This window comes from Carcharhinus amblyrhynchos, chromosome 14 (genome assembly GCF_965287045.1).
Source record: "Carcharhinus amblyrhynchos chromosome 14, sCarAmb.v2.hapA, whole genome shotgun sequence".
NCBI classification, from domain to species: Eukaryota; Metazoa; Chordata; class Chondrichthyes; order Carcharhiniformes; family Carcharhinidae; genus Carcharhinus; species Carcharhinus amblyrhynchos.
This window is the reverse complement of record NC_137337.1, coordinates 42660639-42678840: the sequence shown is the minus strand read 5'-3', so window position 1 is coordinate 42678840 and position 18202 is coordinate 42660639. Positions and strand designations below refer to the sequence as shown.

Sequence of the window (18202 nt, the reverse complement as noted above, 5' to 3'; positions counted from 1 at the left end):
TATATTTTGTCCCCACAGGATGATAAAGAAGCTGAAGTTTACAGTTGTATTAATCATAGCAACTATGTGAGATGTGTTCAACTTACTTCAATAAAGTCTCTTTTATGCACTTTAATGCTATTTTGTCAAAACATGTAAATATAACATTACAGTATATATATTTACAAAGCAGAAGCATATCAACTCAACATGCAATAGCATACAAACAGTCATTTTGACAATAATTATACTGATATTTAGTTTCAAATTGCTTGAAACAGTTAATTCTAACTGATTTTCTAAATGTCCCTTTTTCAATGTCCATTGCCACCTTCTGACAATATTCTTGAAGGCTCTGTATATTTAGCAGTCAAAAGATAGAAAAGGGCTGGAGTGGGCACTAACGCCAGCAGAGGCAGATCTTGGTCCAATTTATCTAACCTGGAAATTGAAATTATTCCATAGGCATGCAACATCCAATGACTGAACAGGACAACCAGCCTCTTCTTTTTGGTGATCAAATCCTTGTATGTCTGTCAGTGAAGAACACATTTTTAAGTTAGTTTGAAATATTTATCCTATTGCTATGATAAAACCCCATTTTGTTTGATCTGCATCTCTCTTAGAACTGGAGAGAAGATGGCATCAAAAACGCCATCATACGTTTTCCCCCCATTAGAACTTCAATAATTCAGCAACATCCTAAAACTGCTTCTTAGTCATTAATGGAGCTGATCTCACTTATCACTCTGATGATTTCTAAAAACTGAGCGTTACGAAGCTTCTAACCATTAAGCTAATGTTTAATAACAATTCTTACAATAAAACCTTTGTCTGCATATACCCCATTTATAAAATATAAGCTTTAAATCACAGTCCTATGGGCTATTACAACTTAAATGTTTTTAATTGAAATGCTAAAAGTTTTCCAAACCATGTTATATTAAAAAACAGTTTGTACAACATTAAATCTACAATTCTTCTGAACTTATGATAAAATGAAATGCTCTAACTTACCTGTATTTCTGAAGCAGACATGTATACAGCCAAAGTTACCAAGGACAAGACAAGAATTATGTATGGAAAAGCATAATCTAAAATAAATGTATAGAACAGAAATTAGTGAACGATTGTTTTTCAGTACATTATCTATTAAAATACTGTACAAATGTTTATATTTTGTAAATAAGTCAACATATAATGTATTATAATACACATATAGATTTACACATTTGTTGTGAACTTTCTCATCTGTTAAATACACAGAAACATGTAAACACATGCATGTGGTTAAATGATAACTCACTAGGAACAACCATACGAGAGCCTAAATGTGAAATGAAATTTCAACTGACCTTGAATAGCCTTAAAATCTCAGCCTAAACTGCCTTGTACAGAAAAGGAAATAGGCCTTTCAATGCTTAATCTTAATTTCTAACTAATTAAGAGAAGAATGTTAACACTGACCACAGAATAAACTGAACTATAAATTGTCCCAGTTGAGAACAACGCCAATACGGGGTGAACGTAGAAGTTGAGGAGAACTGATGTAATTTTTAAATCTTATGCCGAGGCTTTATATCTTTAATAATTCAACATCATTTTTTCTCTGCAACTATTCTTGAGCAGATCAAGCAAATAACTGCTTTCACTGATTAAAAATTAATTTTGGAATAAAATACCAACTGCAGGAAATATAAAGTTGTGATAGTAGGGGATTTTAATTTTCCACATATAGATTGGGACTCCCATACTGTTAAAGGTCTAGACAGGTTAGAGTTTGTAAAATGTGTTCAAGAAAATTTTCTAAATCAATATAAAGAGGTGCCAACTAGACAGGATGCAATATTAGATTTCCTATTAGGAAATAAGTTAGGACAAGTGACGGAAGTGAGTTTAGGGGAACACTTTGGTTCCAGTGACCATAACACCATTAGTTTCAACTTGATCACGCATAAAGATAGATCTGGTCATCAGGTTGAGGTTCTAAACTGGAAAAAGGCCAAATTTAAAGAAATGAGAAAGGATCTAAAAAGCGTGGATTGGGACAAGCTGTTCTCTGGCAAGTATGTGATTGGTAAGTGGGAGGCCTTCAAAGGAGAAATTTTGAGAGTACAGAGTTTGTATGTTCCTGTCAGGATTAAAGGCAAAGTGAAGAAGAATAAGGAACCTTGGTTCTCGAGGGATATTGGAACTCTGATAAAGAAGAAGAGAAAGATGTATCTCATAGGCTACAAGGAGCAAATAAGATGCTTGAGGAGAATAAAAAGTGTAAGAAACTACTTAAAGAAATCAGGACGGCTAAAAGAAGACATGAGGTTGCTTTGGCAGTCAAGGTGAAGGATAATCCTAACAGCTTCTACAGGTATATTAAGGGCAAAAGAATAGTAAGGGATAAAATTGGCCCTCTTGAAGATCAGGGTGGTCAGCTATGTATGGAACCAAAAGAAATGGGGGAGATATTAAATGGTTTTTGCATCCGTACTTACTAAGGAAACTGGCATGGAGTCTATGGAAATAAGGCAAACAAGTAGGGAGGTCATGGAACCGATACGGATTAAAGGGGAGGAGGTGCTTGCTGTCTTGAGGCAAATCAGAGTAGATAAATCCCCAGGACCAGACAGGGTATTCCCTCGGACCTTGAAGGAGACCAGTGTTGAAATTGCAGGGGCCCTGGCATATATATTTAAAATGTCAGTATTCATGGGTGAGATGCCGGATGATTGGAGGATAGCTCATGTTATTCTGTTGTTAAAAAAAGGCTCAAAATCCAGGAAATTATAGGCCGGTAAGTTTGATGTCATTAGTAGGTAAATTATTGGAAGGAATACTAAGAGATAAGATTTACAAATATTTGGATGGACAGGGACTTATTAGGGAGAGTCAACATGGCTTTATGCATGGTAGATCATGTTTAACCAATCCATTAGAGTTTTTCGAGAAGGTTACCCAGAAAGTGGATGAAGGGAAGGCAGTGGACGTTGTCTACATGGACTTCAGTAAGGCCTTTGACAAGGTCCCACATGGGAGGTTAGTTAGGAAGGTTCAGTCACTAGGTATACATGGACAGGATTAGACATTGGCTCAACTGAAGAAGCCAGAGAGTGGTAGTGGAGGATTGCTTCTCTGAGTGGAGGCCTATGAGTAGCGGTGTGCCACAGGAATCAGTGCTGGGTCCATTGTTGTTTGTCATCTATATCAATGATCTGGATGATAACGTGGTAAATTGGATCAGCAAATTTGCTGGTGATACAAAGGTTGGAAGTGTAGTGGACAGTGAGGAAGGTTTTCAAAGCTTGCAGAGGGATTTGAATCAGTTAGAAAAATGGGCTGAAAAAATGGCAAATGGAGTTTAATGCAGACAAACGTGAAGTATTGCACTTTGGAAGGACAAACCAAGGTAGAACATACAAGGTAAACAGTAGGACACCGAAGAGTGCAGTAGAACAGAGGAATCTAGGAATACAGATACATAATTCCCTAAAAGTGGCGTCACAGGTAGATAGGATTGTAAAGAGTGCTTTTGGTTCATTGGCCTTTATAAATCAAAGTAGTGAGTATAAGAGTTGGAATGTTATGGTGAGGTTGTATAAGACATTGGTGAGGCCGAATTTAGAGTACTGTGAGTAATTTTGGTCACCTAATTACAGGAAGGATATTAATAAGGTTGAAAGAGTGCAGAGAATGTTTACAAGGATGTTGCCGGGACTTGAGAAACTGAGTTACAGAGAAAGGTTGAATAGGTTAGGACTTTATTCCCTGGAGCGTAGAAGAATGAGGGGAGATTTGATAAAGATGTATAAAATTATGATGGGTATAGATAGAGTGAATGCAAGCAGGCTTTTTCCACTGAGGCTAGAGGAGAAAAAAACTAGAGGACATGGGTTAAGGGTGAAGGGGGAAAAGTTTAAAGGGAATATTAGAGGGGGGGGGCTTCTTCACAGAGAGTGATGAGAGTATGGAATGAGCTGCCAGATGAAGTGGTGAATGTGGGCTCATTTTTAACATTTAAGAAAAACTTGGACGGGTTCATGGATGAGAGGGGTGTGGAGGGATATGGTCCAGGTGCAGGTCAGTGGGACTAGGCAGAAAAATGGTTCGGCACAGCCAAGGGCCAAAAGGCCTGTTTCTGTGCTGTAATGTTCTATCGTTCTATGATTCTACCCTGCATCAATTCAAGCAAAGACTGCACTTATAAAAGCAGAACAACACCTGCACTGCAATAAGCTGACTTTCACCTCAAGGTCACCTGATTTTTATATGATGGATGGCACTCCTCGCATGCAAGGGAACTGGACACAGCATCGGGTGAGAGTGTACATCTTCATCATTAAATCTACTTTATGGTGACAAATGTCTATAAGTTACAAAACTCAAATTGTTCCTTTCAAGGATGTTAATTTGGAGAAGCTGCTGAAAACTGGGCAATTCATTTTGGAGCTGAAGGCTTGTAGACCAGTCTGCATGAAAGTGGCAGAAACAATTATGAGAAAAGGAACAAAGGAAGGACAGCATGTTATGATTCGTTGCATTGAATATCAAGGAAGAGTCAAAGATCAGGACAAAGAATAAAATATTATGGTCGTAGACTTAGAATTAGTCTTTTGTGACATAGAATAATTAATGAAGCAGCAAATAAAATTACAGGAAAAAAGATTTATCTGTCAATGATGATCATTAAATTCAAAAAGCCTCAAAATATGTTGTAACAAACTAACATTATAAATGAATTACTACTGAAGTCAAGTAAGTTATGGCAAAACTTGCAGTCAGCGAGGTTTTCCAAAGGTAACATCTAAACATGAAAATGTACTTACAGAGCAGGCCTCCACCAACTGCCTGAAGCACGGTAAGAATAGGGAAAAAATATAGGGCTGCATAAATACTTTTAAATCGATCAGATTTTCCAAGACCACAGGCAATCTTTTTAACCAGGAGTGGACGAAGCAACATCATAAAAACCAGACAAAAGGCATAGTATATGAAGATGATAGTGTATCTGAAAAACAGAGAAGACTGACCATCAGAACAGCCATTAGAGGAGATGAGCAATCGGTGAAGTTGAGATTCTCATTTTGTAGAAAGGTGGCTCCCAATTGTGCTCAGTTCTGGTTGCCTCATTACAGGAGCGATGTGGAGGCCATTGAAAGGGTGCAGAGGAGATTTACAAGGATGTTGCCTGGATTGGGTGGCATGCCTTATGAGGATAGGTTGAGGGAGCTCAGTCTTTTTTCCCTGGAGAGACGAAGGATGAGAGGTGACCTGATAGAGGTTTATAAAATGTTGAGAGGTATAGATCGGGTGGATTCTCAGAGACTATTTCCCAGGGCTGAAATGGTCGCTGCGAGAGGACACAGGTTTAAGGTGCTGGGGAGTAGGTACAGAGGAGATGTCAGGGGTAAGTTTTTCACTGAGAGGGTGGTGGGTGAGTGGAATCGGTAGCCGTCGGTGGTGGTGGAGGCAAATTCGATAGGGTCTTTTAAGAGACTTCTGGATGAGTACGTAGGACTTAATGCGATTGAGGGTTATAGGTAGCCCTAGTAGGGAGGGATATGATCAGCACAACTTGTGGGCCGAAGGGCCTGTTTGTGCTGTAGTTTTTCTATGTTCTGTTCTATTCCCTCAATACTTCTGTTAGGGCCGTCGAGCCATAACAAATGCATAACAAATTGCATTTGCCTCTGTAGAATGGAAATGGGAAAAATGACAGATTCTCTGTGTTCTTTTCAGGAAGCCAGCTGGTAAAGGAAAGCACTGGAACTAATTTTCAGTCTTACACTCAGAGAGTTAAATACAAATTCCTAACTCAACTACCCTACAATTTTATTAAGTGTATCTTTGAATGTGCCCAAGTGACATCACAATTAATGCCTACCACCTACATGTAATTAAATATATTTAATAATTAACACCATAATATAATTGTTTTTATCTGTATGGGTGTACAGTGGAGCAATATATGGAGCTCTCACCTGTTAAAAATATTCTACGTTCAACTCGTACTTACATTTACGTCAGTAAATCAATTAATATAACCAAAAAGTAAGCAAATCAGCGGAACGTTTTATTGAAAATCATATACTTACAACGGGAATACAGCTTCCTGTGTACAATGCAATGTGTTGATATAATCGGGACTTGGATTATAAAGCATTGTATACCAATCTGAAAGCATCTTCACATGGCAGGATCGAATTTTCAGCTGTCCCATTGGATCATTCACCAACAATGTAACAATAGCTGCAACAGTACATTCCAATAATGCAGTCACATGCTGAAAAAGTGCACTGGAACTAGAGAAAAAAATATCAGTAATTGTTAAGATGAACTTCAGTCTTTTTCTTAAAATACTGACAATAGATTTCATTTGCACTATTATGAGGAAATGCAAAGAAGGAAAAAACCAAAAAAACAGGCTTTTCTCATTAGGATGACAGGGATTTGGGGTGATTTAGAATAATGAAGGAATGCGATGGAGCTGATAGAAGCAGGCTTTTTACTGTGATAGGGAGAGATCTGGGCCACAGAAAATAACAGATGTACACAGCAAGCGAAGCAACCCAAGATAAAACACTGGCGGGGACGTAGGGGAGATTGAGAGGAGCAAATCTGGATAAATCATGGACTGAGAGTGGACCAGTGAGAGAAATGACGCTGGATGAAACGAGGAGTGAAGCAAATCAGTGGGAGAGCAAGGGGAACAACCCAGGTAAAACAAGGAGTGAGTGTGGACCAGTGGGAAAGCAAGAAGAGCAACTCAAGATAAAACAAAGATCGTATGCAGAGAGGCAAGAGAGTAAAGAACAAAGAACAAAAACAGCCCAGGAAACAGGCCCTTCGGCCCAACGAGCCCGTGCCGCCATTTTAACATTACCAGTCCCCCCTCCACCCATGACCCTTATCTATTCTTTATGGCATTCCACGTTGAGGGAAACTAATTTAGGGACAATTTATTACCTCCAATCAGCCTAATAGCACATCTTTGGGGTGTGGGAGGAAACCAGAGCACCCGAAGAAAACCCACGCAAGCACAGGGAGAATGCGCAAACTCCCACAGACACTGGCCCAAATCCATGTGCCTGCACAGCAAACAGTGATAGTCACCGAAAGTCGTACAGCGCAGGAAAGGCTCTTAGGCCCATCACATCTGCATCGACAATAACTACCACTAAAGTCATGCTAATTCCATTTTCCAGCACTTGTGCCATATCCCTGAATGTTATGATATTTCAAGTGCTTATCCAAATACCATTTAAAGATTGTAAGTTTTCAGGACTCCATTGCCTTTCCAGGCTTCCCTGATTCCCACCACCCTGAGTAAATCTTTTTCTCAAGCCCCATTGAATCTCCTCACCCTAAAACTATGCCCCCTCATGACTGACCCCTCAACCAAGAGGAATAGTGCTTCCTATTCACCCTGTCCATACCACCCATAATCTTATATACCTCAATCATGTCCTCTCTCAATCTTCTCTGAAGGAAACTTTCCAATCCTAATCAGTCTCCCCTTATAGCTCAATTGCTCCACCCCAGGCAAGATCTTGGTGAATCCCCTCTCGTGCAATCACATCATTCCTATAGCGAGTTGACCAGAACTACACACAGTACTCCAGTCGTGGCCGAGCTAACATTCTGTACAACTCTAACATAACATCCTTGCATTTATACTTACGTCATGACTGATAAAAGCAAGTGTCCCATATGCCTTCTTAACTACCCTAGTCACCTGCTCTGCTACCTTCAAAGATCTGTGAATAGATAACTCAAGATCTATCTGAGTTTTCGAGTGTCCTGCCAGTCTTACTACTCCCTTGTCTTATTACTTCGTCCAGAGTATCACCTCGCACTTATCAGGGTTAAATACCATTTGCCACTGCTCTACCCATCTGACAAACTTATCAATATCTTCCTATGTTCTTCACTATTAACTACCTTACCAACCTTGGTGTCATCTACAAACTTATCACTCCCCCCCACGTTATCATCGATATCATCCATGTATATAACAAACAATAAGGACCCAGCACTGAACCTTGTGGTATACCTCCAGTCACTCAAACAGCCTTCTATCACCAGCCTTTATGTCCTATTCCTAAGCCAGTTTTGGATCCATCTCACCAAGTTTCCCTGAATTCCATATGCTTCAACCTTCTCAATCAGTCTCCTGTGTGGGACCGTGTCAAAGGCTTTGCTAAAATCCTTCTGCTGAACTACATCACTTGTGCTTCTCTCATCCACGTATTTAATCACTTCTTGAAAAATTCCATTTGTTAGGCATGACTTTCCTCCGACAAAGCCATGTTGACTATTCCCAATCAAGCCTATGCATTTCCAAGTGGAGATTAATTCTCTCCTTCAGAAGTTTCTCCAATAATTTGCCGACCATTGACATGAGATTCACTGGTCTGTAATTCCCTGGTTCATTTCTACCACCCATCTTGAAAAGGAGAATCACATTTGCCATCCTCAGTCCTCTGGCATGTCCCTGATAGCTAGAAAGGAATTAAAAATTTGTGTCTGAACGTCCGCAATTTCCTTCTTCGCCTCCCACAGAGCCTGGGATGCAATTCGCCTGAACTTAGGGATATGTTCATTTTTAAGCCCATCAAGGCTTAGCCTCCAATACCTCCTCACTTCTTATTTCAAACTGCTCAAGGTCATCACAGTCCTTCTTCCTGAATTCTATACCTATGTTCTTCTTTATCTGAGTAAAGACCAATGAGAAATATTCAAGTAACACCCTTCCAATGTCTGCGGCTTCACACACAGAGTGCCGCTTTGGTCCTACTGACCCAGGACAAAACAAGATGCGAGTGTGAATCATTGAGAGAAGCAACCCAAGGTAAACCAAGTACTCAGAGCAGACCATTGGGAGAGTGAGATGCGCGACCCACATTAAGCCTAGGTGTGGAAGTGGACCTGTGGGAGAGGGACGGAAAAAGGAGCTTGGCCCAGAAGATCAAGAGGTACAATGAGTATGGATGGGGATTAAGTGTAATTAAGATCAGAAACCCCGGTGGGAATAGTTTAAATTAATTATTAATTATACCACATAATTGGGGATGATTGGAGCTTTTAACAAAGGCAATGAAATTACTACAGGGCTCTTAAATCTTCAAAAAGGCAAACACAGTCTGGAAGATAAATTGGTAGAAAGCTATTGTTACAGTTGCCTAGAACAATGCAGTGTGGAAGCATCTAGGATTACACAGGATATACAACACAGGTACAGGGCATTCAACATAGCCCATCCATGGCAGTGTTTATGCTACACTCCAGCCGTGTCTCATCTTTCCTAATCTAAATTTACCATCGTAACCACGAATATACTTCTTTCTCAAATGCATCTGTTCAATCCAAGCATTCCCAGTAGTAGTGAGTTCCACACTGTTGAAAAACACTTGCAAAGTTAACTGGATTGAAGGTTGATAAATCCCCTGGATTAGGTGAACTACATCCCAGGATGTTAAAGGAGGCTGCTATACAGATAACGGATGCGTTGGTGGTAATCTTTCAAAATGCTATAGATTCTAAAGTGAGTCTTGCAGACTGGAAAGTAGCAAATGTAACTCCATTATTTAAGAAGGGAGGGAGAATAGAGAAATATAGACTTGTTAGTCTGACATCAAGAGAAGAGAAAGTGTTAGAATCTATTATAAAGGTTGTGATAAAAGGACATTTTGAAAATAATGGTAAAATAACGGCATATTCAATATGGATTTATGGAAAGGAAATCATGTTTTACGAACCTTTTGGAAATTATTTGAGTTTGTTGCTTGTAGCATAGATAAAGGAGAATGAGTGAATGTGGTGTATTTGAATTTTCTGAAGGCCTTTATAAGGTCTCACACAGGAGATTAGTAAACAGAATTAGAGCATATTGGATTAGAGGTAATATACCACAATGGATTAAGAATTAGTTAACAGACAAAAAGCAGAGAGAAGAAATAAATGGGTCATTCTCAGGACAGCAAGCTGTTTCTCAAGGGGTACCACAAAGATCAGTGCTAGGGCCACATCTATTCACAATATATATAAATTATTTAGATGTGGGATCATTTGTAATGTTTCAAAATCTGCTGATGAAACAAAACTAGATGGAAATGTAAGCTGGGGGCAAGATGCAACGAAGCCGTAAGCAGACTTGGACCATCTAATAGGCAAAAACATGGCAGCTGGAATATAAGTGTAAAGTTAGTCACTTTTGTAGAAAACACAAAGTCAGAATATTTGTCAAATGGTGGGAGGTTGGCAAGTGTTGGTGTCGAAAAAGTGTCCTTTGTTCATGAGTCACTAGGGGGATTTGAGTACACTTGTTAAGGTGTCTTGCTGAAATCATAGAACCTTGATGACAGCACACCTGGAGTGTTGTGTACAGTACTAGTCTCCTTATCTAAGAAAAGAGAAACCAGCCATAGAAGGACTGCAACAAAGGTTCATCAGATTAATCTCTGGGATATCAAGATTGTCTTACAAAAACAGATTGAGGAAACTGGGCCTGTATTTTCGATAGTTTCAAAGAATGAGAGATGATCTCACTGAAACATACAGAGTGTGACATGGTAGGTATAAATAGGAGGTTTCTCTTGCTGATCAATCTAGAGCCAGGGGATACAGTCTCAGAATAAGGACAGGCTATTTAAGACTGAGATTAACTGGAATCTCTTTACTCAGAGGGTGGAGAATCTTTGGAACATTCTACCTCAGTTGAGTGTGAAAGCTCAATCATTTGAGCAAGCTCAAGACAGAAATCAATAGACAGATTTCTATAGACTAATGCCATTAAGAGATAGCACAGGAAAATGGCACAGAGGTAGACAATCTGCCTCAATCTAACTGAATAGTGGAGCAGGCGCGACAGGCTGACTGACTTCCTTTTGTTCCAACGTTCCTAATTGTATTGTATTGCATCCCATTCTGGTCACCACATTTTAGGGTATGGGGGTGTATTAAGATTGCAGAGATTTACCAGAATGGTTTCGGGAATTAGAAACTTTAGCTGCAGGTTTGTTTGGACGAGTTAGAACTATTTGTCCTCAGAACAAAGGCGATTGAGGGGAGATTTTTTTGGAGGTAAAGAAAATTTCCACAGATTTAAACACGGTAGACAAAGAAAAACTGTTCCAATTAGCTGCTATTACAAGGACAAAGGACACAGATTTAAGGTTTTGGGTAAACAATATGAGGGGGAGTGTGAGGGAGAACTCTTTTTTTATGCAGCACATAATAGTGATCTGGAATCTGCTGCCTATGAGAGTGATGGCAGTGGAGATGATCACTGATTTAGGAAACCAGTTTACAGGAGGTGTGGGATTATCTGAACTGCTCAACAGAGAACTAGCATTGACTTGATGGGCCTCCTCTGTGCTGTTATGACTCAGTTATGAATTACATGATGTATTGCTCCTGTCAACTTAAAATACATCATCTGACTTACTAGCCATTCCCAGCTCACAAGTCAAAAAAATGCAATATTCACCAAACTAAAGTGATTACATTTAAAATTATAACAAATGTTGTTGTAAAGCAGAACAGTAACAATGCAACAGCATCTTCAAGTTTAAGGAAAGAAATAGTTGCACAGTGCCAGCCAGAAATTGAATTAAGATTGCTTGATCTTAGCCCCTTGCATCAACCAAAGACAATTTTACCCCTTCATGCTCTGTTAATCTATCTCCTACAGGTGAAAGTCCCACGTTTAACCTCCTGTGACATCTACACATCCAAAAGGCAAAATACTGTTATAACATTTATGTTTTTGTTTCTCAAATAATACTAACCTCTTTTTGCCTGAATACCATTCAATAAAGAACCAATGCAAAACCAGAGGTAGCACTGCCATGAAGCCAAGATACAGCCAGTCATATAGCTCTGGTGAATCCTCACATTTACGACAAATCTTTGCATAATCTGTTCTTTCCCCTCTTGGGCATACCTGCAGAGGATTTTTTAAGTTACATTAAATATTTAGGTTGCCAACTCTTCCAGTTTTAATACATATAAATACATTTACAACATTTGTTTTAATTGGAAAGATACTGCAAATTCCCAACTGTTAGCATTTGTAGTAACAGAGTTTAATCCCTTCAATCTCAATTTCTAAAATGATTCGAAGTGATAATGCTTATTGGTGACAGTAGTTATATTTAATTTAAATAAAACTTAATACATATTCATATTTGAGTAAAAGGATTTAATTACAACAGCATTATCATTATAACTTAGGTAAAAACGGGATCTTCAGAAAACTACTCCCTGGGTTGCCCCAGATACCGTCATGCCAGTCAGTATGACACATAATATCTTGGAACTATATCATCATTCCTTCATTATTGCTGGCTCAAAATTCTGGAACTCTCTTCCATGAACACTGAGTATTCCTATAACAAATCAACTACAGCGGTTCAAAAAGGCAGCTCACCATCACCTTCTCCAAGGCAATTAAGAATGGACAATGAATGTTGGCCTAGCCAATGATGCCCATATTCCGTGAACAAATAAACCTCTCTAATCTCTGTGTTCAGGGAATCTCCTCTTATTCATTCTTTACACAGCAAAGAGACCAATTTAACACAATCATTCTCTATCATTTGAATAGTCCATTAACTAAAGATGTCATTTGCCCATCTGCCCACTCAAGCCAAGTCAGACTCTAAAGATGTCTGACCTCCCGCACTCAAGACTTTGGTCAGTTTATAAACATTTCAATGCTGTGCCCTGGTCAAAAGCAAGGAAAACATAGTGGCCTTGGTGCTCAATTTTGTCTCAGCTCTCCCCATATCTGGGTCTCAGAGTTTCTGCAAAGATGTTTATCTTAGGTTTCATGCAGCAGCCTGTTTTCATGCTCTGCTAGATTTCTGCTGAAGTTTACCTTTTCACAATTTGATCAATGAAAGCTCAAACCACAACTGTCATCATATAACCCTTTTACCCAGGGTGTTTTACAAGCAAGAATAAAATAGTTTGGTGCAAGATTAAGTATAACAATGAAATGCAAAAATGTACAGCGCTGTATTTAATATGATGTATTGAAGCTATTTTTCATGAATTGGCAAAAAAAAATCCATCACAGGGATTTCCCAGGATTATTAGACAATGATGTGGAGAATGAAACAAAAATCAAGCTGGAGTTTGAAATTAGATCAGAATGTAGTGAAGTAACAAAACAACACACAATTAATCTGTTTCTGGTTTCACCAAAACGTTTCCATTTCACCAAAATAGCCTGACATGGTCTTGAATACTAAAAGAGAAAAATGCTGGAAAATCTCAGCAAGTCTGGCAGCATTTGTCAAGAAAGAGAAGAGCAGATGTTTCACATTTTGAAACAGCAACTCTTTGCTCTCCTTACAGATGCTGTCAGACCAGCTGAGATTTTCCAGCATATTCTCTTTTGGTTTCAGATTCCAGCATACAAAGTAATTTGTTTTTATCACCCTGACTACTTGTAGTTTGAGTCCAGAAGCGAATCACTGCCAGGGTATTCAGTGACTCACACCTAACACGGTTTCAAATTCCAGGATAAATTAATTCTCATTCAAATCAGGTAATCTACAAGCCTCCTCTGAACATGTAATCATGATTCTTTAAACACACATGAATAGAGTGTGATTTATATATTGAGTCATAAAATTAAATACTGCAGCACTGCATATTGAATTCTGTGCATAAATTAGCCCTACACTTCCAACTTGCAAATGTAGTCAAAGCTAATTACAAAATTTAGGGTCTCTCAAAAGAAAACAAGGCATGCCAAAGTCCAAGTATCAAACTTTTATGTCCGAAGCATGTTTGGAATGAAACATGGATTTAAGATTGTATGATCAATACATTTCTCCAAAATAAACAATCATTCACAGAATAAACTATTGTTATATCTTAAAGAATATGTATTATATCCTGGATAAAAAATTGTTACTTTGAGTGGTAGTTCTCATACAATTACCAAGAGGGCCAGTGATCTTTAAATACCAGTCCTACCCTATGATTATTAAGTACTATCAAGTTTGCTGAATGCAAGAATAGCAAAAAGTGCCAAAGAACTTACCCCACAGTCTCCATACTGTGTCTGACTACCATTTCTGCTTTCTATTATTGGTTTTCCACAGTATAATCCAGGACACATCAGTTCAACATCTGAAATCATTAACATTAAAAGATTGCTTTAACTGTTAAATTAATTTTACTACAAAGATTGTACAAAAATATTTTTATACATATCATTTATAAATAACTGGACCATCGAAACAGCATTTACTGAGTGTATTATCATGGAACCATAGCAACAATCCATGGCAGTCAAAAGCAAAACAACTCCAGTAACTGTAGTCATATCTGACACAATGGAAGATTCACAATGGAAGACTATCAGAGGGCATTCATTGCAGCCCTTGAAGAGTTTCTTAGGGATTGTCAATGGTCCAAGCAAGTACAGACACTTCAGCAAAATCTTCCCTCTTTCATAAGGTCAGTAATCGACTCTATTCAGGAAGCATCCCATTCCAGTCTACTTTAGGATCTGGAGAAGATTCAGATTTGGGCGTAGAAATAGCAGATAATATGTGTGCCCACATAAATGCCAGACAATAATCTTATCAAAAATACCCAACCATCTCCCCTTGACCTTTAGTTTTGAACTCTCCGATGACGGTCATCATTTACCAGAGGCTAAACAGAGTTTTGTGTCTTAGGTTGCACTCCCTTTTTGTTCTCCTGAAGAACCTTTTATTAATGTTTTGTTTGCACTTCAGTCCCACGCTCCTGATTTACGAATACCTGATGCGGAGAGAGGCGGGTCGGGATGGCGACCTCCTCGTGAACCTACTCTTGAGCCTGGCAAAATGCGCCATTTAGCAGTCCAGGCACAGGCGATCAAGGGGGCTGTCCATCCTGACTGTCTGCCCCTCTACTGTGACTACATTCGCAGCCAGGTGTCCCTGGAGAGGGAGCATGCGGTGTCCACAGGCACAGTTGATGCCTTCCGTGCCCGTTGGGCACCGCAGGGATTGGGGTGCATTATCGATCCTAATAATCACATTATTATTTGATGTTTTCAAGTTTCCTTTGTACTTTGATTTTGTTCAGGCTGTTACCGCTCCTTCTGGGGCGCTGCCCCTTTTACTTTGTCCTGATTTAATTAAAAAACAGGACCAGTAATATTAACCAAGCAATCTGAGATGAGTGACTCATCCAGACCCATGAAAGCATCTCCACCATTTTAAAAGGCTGACGTCAAGAATGTAATAGAGCTAAGACGTCACATTATATCTTTATGAAATATATAAATAGCACGGCTACTCCGTAAAATTTTTAAACCAGGACAAACATTTTAAAAAGCCACATCTGCCTTTAACCCTGAACAAAAGGAGTTTTCTGGCAGCCTCAGAGAAGTTGACACCCCATTATCTTTGAAGAGATGCTAACCACCCTGTGACTGCAGAGACCAAATTCATGTTGATAGCCTTTGTATAATTCACCATGTCTTAAGACACTGGAGTCTGCCAGACTGTTAGGGCATAGGCTCCTGCACCCTTCCTTTCAAATTTTTAATAGTTGAACGTGAATAATCTCAAGGATATACATTCTTTGCCACAGCCAAACTGGACAGGTGAGTGACAAGTAAATTATCCAGCATCTGTCTTCAACTTGCCGACATCTGTGAAGAAATCCACTACTGGACTTTTGATTCTGGTCTTTGGACTCACGGGAAGTAATAATTCTTTATTCTGTGGTCTTTGCCCTGTAAACGTTTCTTTATATCCCCTCTTTTATTGTACAAGTTAAAAAGGCAACATTGTAACCCTCCTCTCATGTTTGAATGCACGAATAAACTATCCCAGAGTTTGATGCCGTCCAGATTCAGAAAAACCAGGAAGCCAAGGGAATATGTTAGCCATGGTCATGGCCATATAGACAAACACAGGAAGCATCTTGGTGGTCGTGGCAATGCTGGTGGTATCCATCATCACAGAATCAACTTTGATAAATATCATCCAGGTTACTTTGGAAAGATTGGTATGAGACATAAGAACATAAGAAATAGGAGCAGGAGTAGGCCAACTAGCCCTTCGAGCCTGCCCCGCCATTCAATAAGATCATGGCTGATCTGTCGTGGCTCAGTTCCACATTCCCGCCCTCTCCCAATAACCCTGAATCCCCTCTCTTATCAAAAACCCATCAACCCGCGTCTTAAAAATATTTAGCGAGGTAGCCTCCGCCACTTCAACGGGCAGAGAATTCCAGAGATTCACCACCCTTTGAGCGAAGAAGTTCCTCCTCAACTCCGTTCTAAACCGCCCCCCCTTTATCTTGAAGCTGTGCCCCCTAGTCCTACTATCCTTTCTGAGCGGGAAGAGTCTCTCCACCTCTATCCTGTCCATCCCATTCATCATCTTATACGTCTCAATGAGATCTCCCCTCATTCTTCTAAACTCTAACGAGTACAAGCCTAACTTATTCAGCCTCTCCTCATAGCTCAACCCCCTCAACTCCGGCATCAGCCTTGTAAACCTCCTCTGCACTCCCTCCAAGGCCAAAATATCCTTGCGTAAGTACGGCGCCCAAAACGGCACACAGTACTCCAGCTGCGGCCTCACCAATGCCCTATACAGCCGCAGCAAGACCTCCATCTAAAAAAGACATTACCATCTAAAAAATAATCAGTTGTTCTGTCCCACCATAAATCTGGATAAACTGTGGACACTGGTCAGTGAACAGACCAGATTGAACTATGCCAAGAAACCTGAAGGACCAGCACCCGTTATTGATGTTGTACACGCTGGTTACCATAACGTTTTCGGCAAAGGAAGACTGCCAAAACAGCCAGTCATTGTCAAAGCAAAGTTCTTCAGCAGGAGAGCTGAAGAGAAGATAAAGGAAGTTGGTGGAGCCTGTGTATTGATGGCATAAATTTTATAATTGGGTGTACAAATAAAATTACTGTCACTTTTAAATAAAAGAATGCTGCAGGGTTAATAGAAGTTGGATCACACCAAAACTGAAGAGTTGGGAACTACACTGCTGAAAGGTGGAATTCAAAATTAAAACACCTTTCCACATATAGACAGAGGAGAAATCAGAGTTGTTTTAAATTACATTTTCTCCTGTCTGTAACGAGAGCGTGATATAATACAGACTATTCAGTCAGCTGGGTGCACCTGCAGCAACTTATATGGCACTTTCAATGTAACAAAATATCCTTAAGTGCTTTACTAGAGGATAATCAAACAAATGTTAAACTGTATAAAACGAGGTATCAGGACATGGGAGCAAAGCTTGATCAAAAAAGTTTTAAGTAGCACCTTAAAGGAGGAGAGCATAGCGAGGTAGAGACTTAGGGAGAAAATTCCAGAGCTCAGAGCCGAGGCAACTGAAGGCACATCAATCAATAATGGAGTAAAGAAAATTAAGGATGTGCAAAAGGTCAGAATTGGAGTACAGGGATGAAAGAGTAAGTTAAATTTAGTTATTAGTCATAAGTAAGCTTACATTAACACTAATGAAGTTACTGTGAAAGTCCCCTAGTCACCACCAGCGCCTGTTCAGGAACACTGAGGGAGAATTTAGCACGGCCAATACATCTAACCAGCATATCGTTCAGACTGCGGGAGGAAACCCACGCAAACACTGCAAAAACGTGCAGACTCTGTACAGACAGTGACCCAAACCGGGAATCAAACCTGGGTCCCTGACGCTGTGAGGCAGCAGTATTAATCATTGTGTCACCATGCTATCTTTAGACAATTAGGCTAAAAATTGAAAGCTCATGCCTGAGGGTTTCAACATCTGGTGAACTGAAGGTAACTTGGCGCTATCCTCTCTCCACAGACGCTGTCAGACCTGCTGAGGTTTTGTAGCGTTTTCTGTTTTTTTGTTTCAGATTACAGGCATCCAAAGTAAATTGCTTTTATTACAGATATTATGACAATAGGTAGGTTAAGTCACATTTTTCACCTATTATTTCAATTATAATATTAAGTTTTAAAATACTAAATTATAAAATAAATCAAAACTATTACTTAATATTTTAATATTATTACTAAATATTTTAAATGAAATAATAGTTGTGTTTTGATTTATTTTAACCTGTTGATCCTGGACTCGGTCTTGGTTTCACTCAGTGAAAGGACATTCTCAGCTCCTTACCCATTGCGTTCATCCAGCCGCCGCCATTCCAGAGTGACCCACTTCCGCTCGTCGCCCACTTCCGGCAGATTTGACCTTT

The 18202-nt window shown here is 39.4% G+C and overlaps 2 protein-coding genes across 4 annotated transcripts in view; one reads left to right on the top strand and one right to left on the bottom strand.

Moving 5' to 3' along the window:
- The window catches only part of ccdc175 (coiled-coil domain containing 175), a 136069-nt gene extending 135945 nt beyond the window's left edge, over window positions 1-124 (top strand). Inside the window, exon 21 of the mRNA XM_080202795.1 lies at window positions 19-124. The gene's annotated coding sequence lies outside the window, so the exon portion shown is untranslated. The remainder of the gene's footprint in view (window positions 1-18) is intronic.
- Window positions 97-18202, bottom strand: jkamp (jnk1/mapk8 associated membrane protein). 3 transcript variants are annotated; one of them, XM_080202799.1, is made up of 7 exons: window positions 18124-18202; window positions 14027-14115; window positions 11760-11914; window positions 6066-6272; window positions 4797-4978; window positions 997-1073; window positions 97-512 (listed from the first exon to the last, which is right to left on the bottom strand). In XM_080202799.1, exons 1-7 carry the CDS (start codon window positions 18134-18136, stop codon window positions 294-296), a joined length of 942 nt encoding a protein of 313 aa, XP_080058925.1. In that variant the 5' UTR covers window positions 18137-18202; the 3' UTR covers window positions 97-293. The 3 variants fall into 3 exon arrangements, with proteins under 3 accessions (XP_080058925.1, XP_080058926.1, XP_080058924.1); XM_080202800.1 differs by having other exon boundaries at window positions 18064-18155; XM_080202798.1 differs by lacking the exon at window positions 18124-18202 and having other exon boundaries at window positions 14027-14131.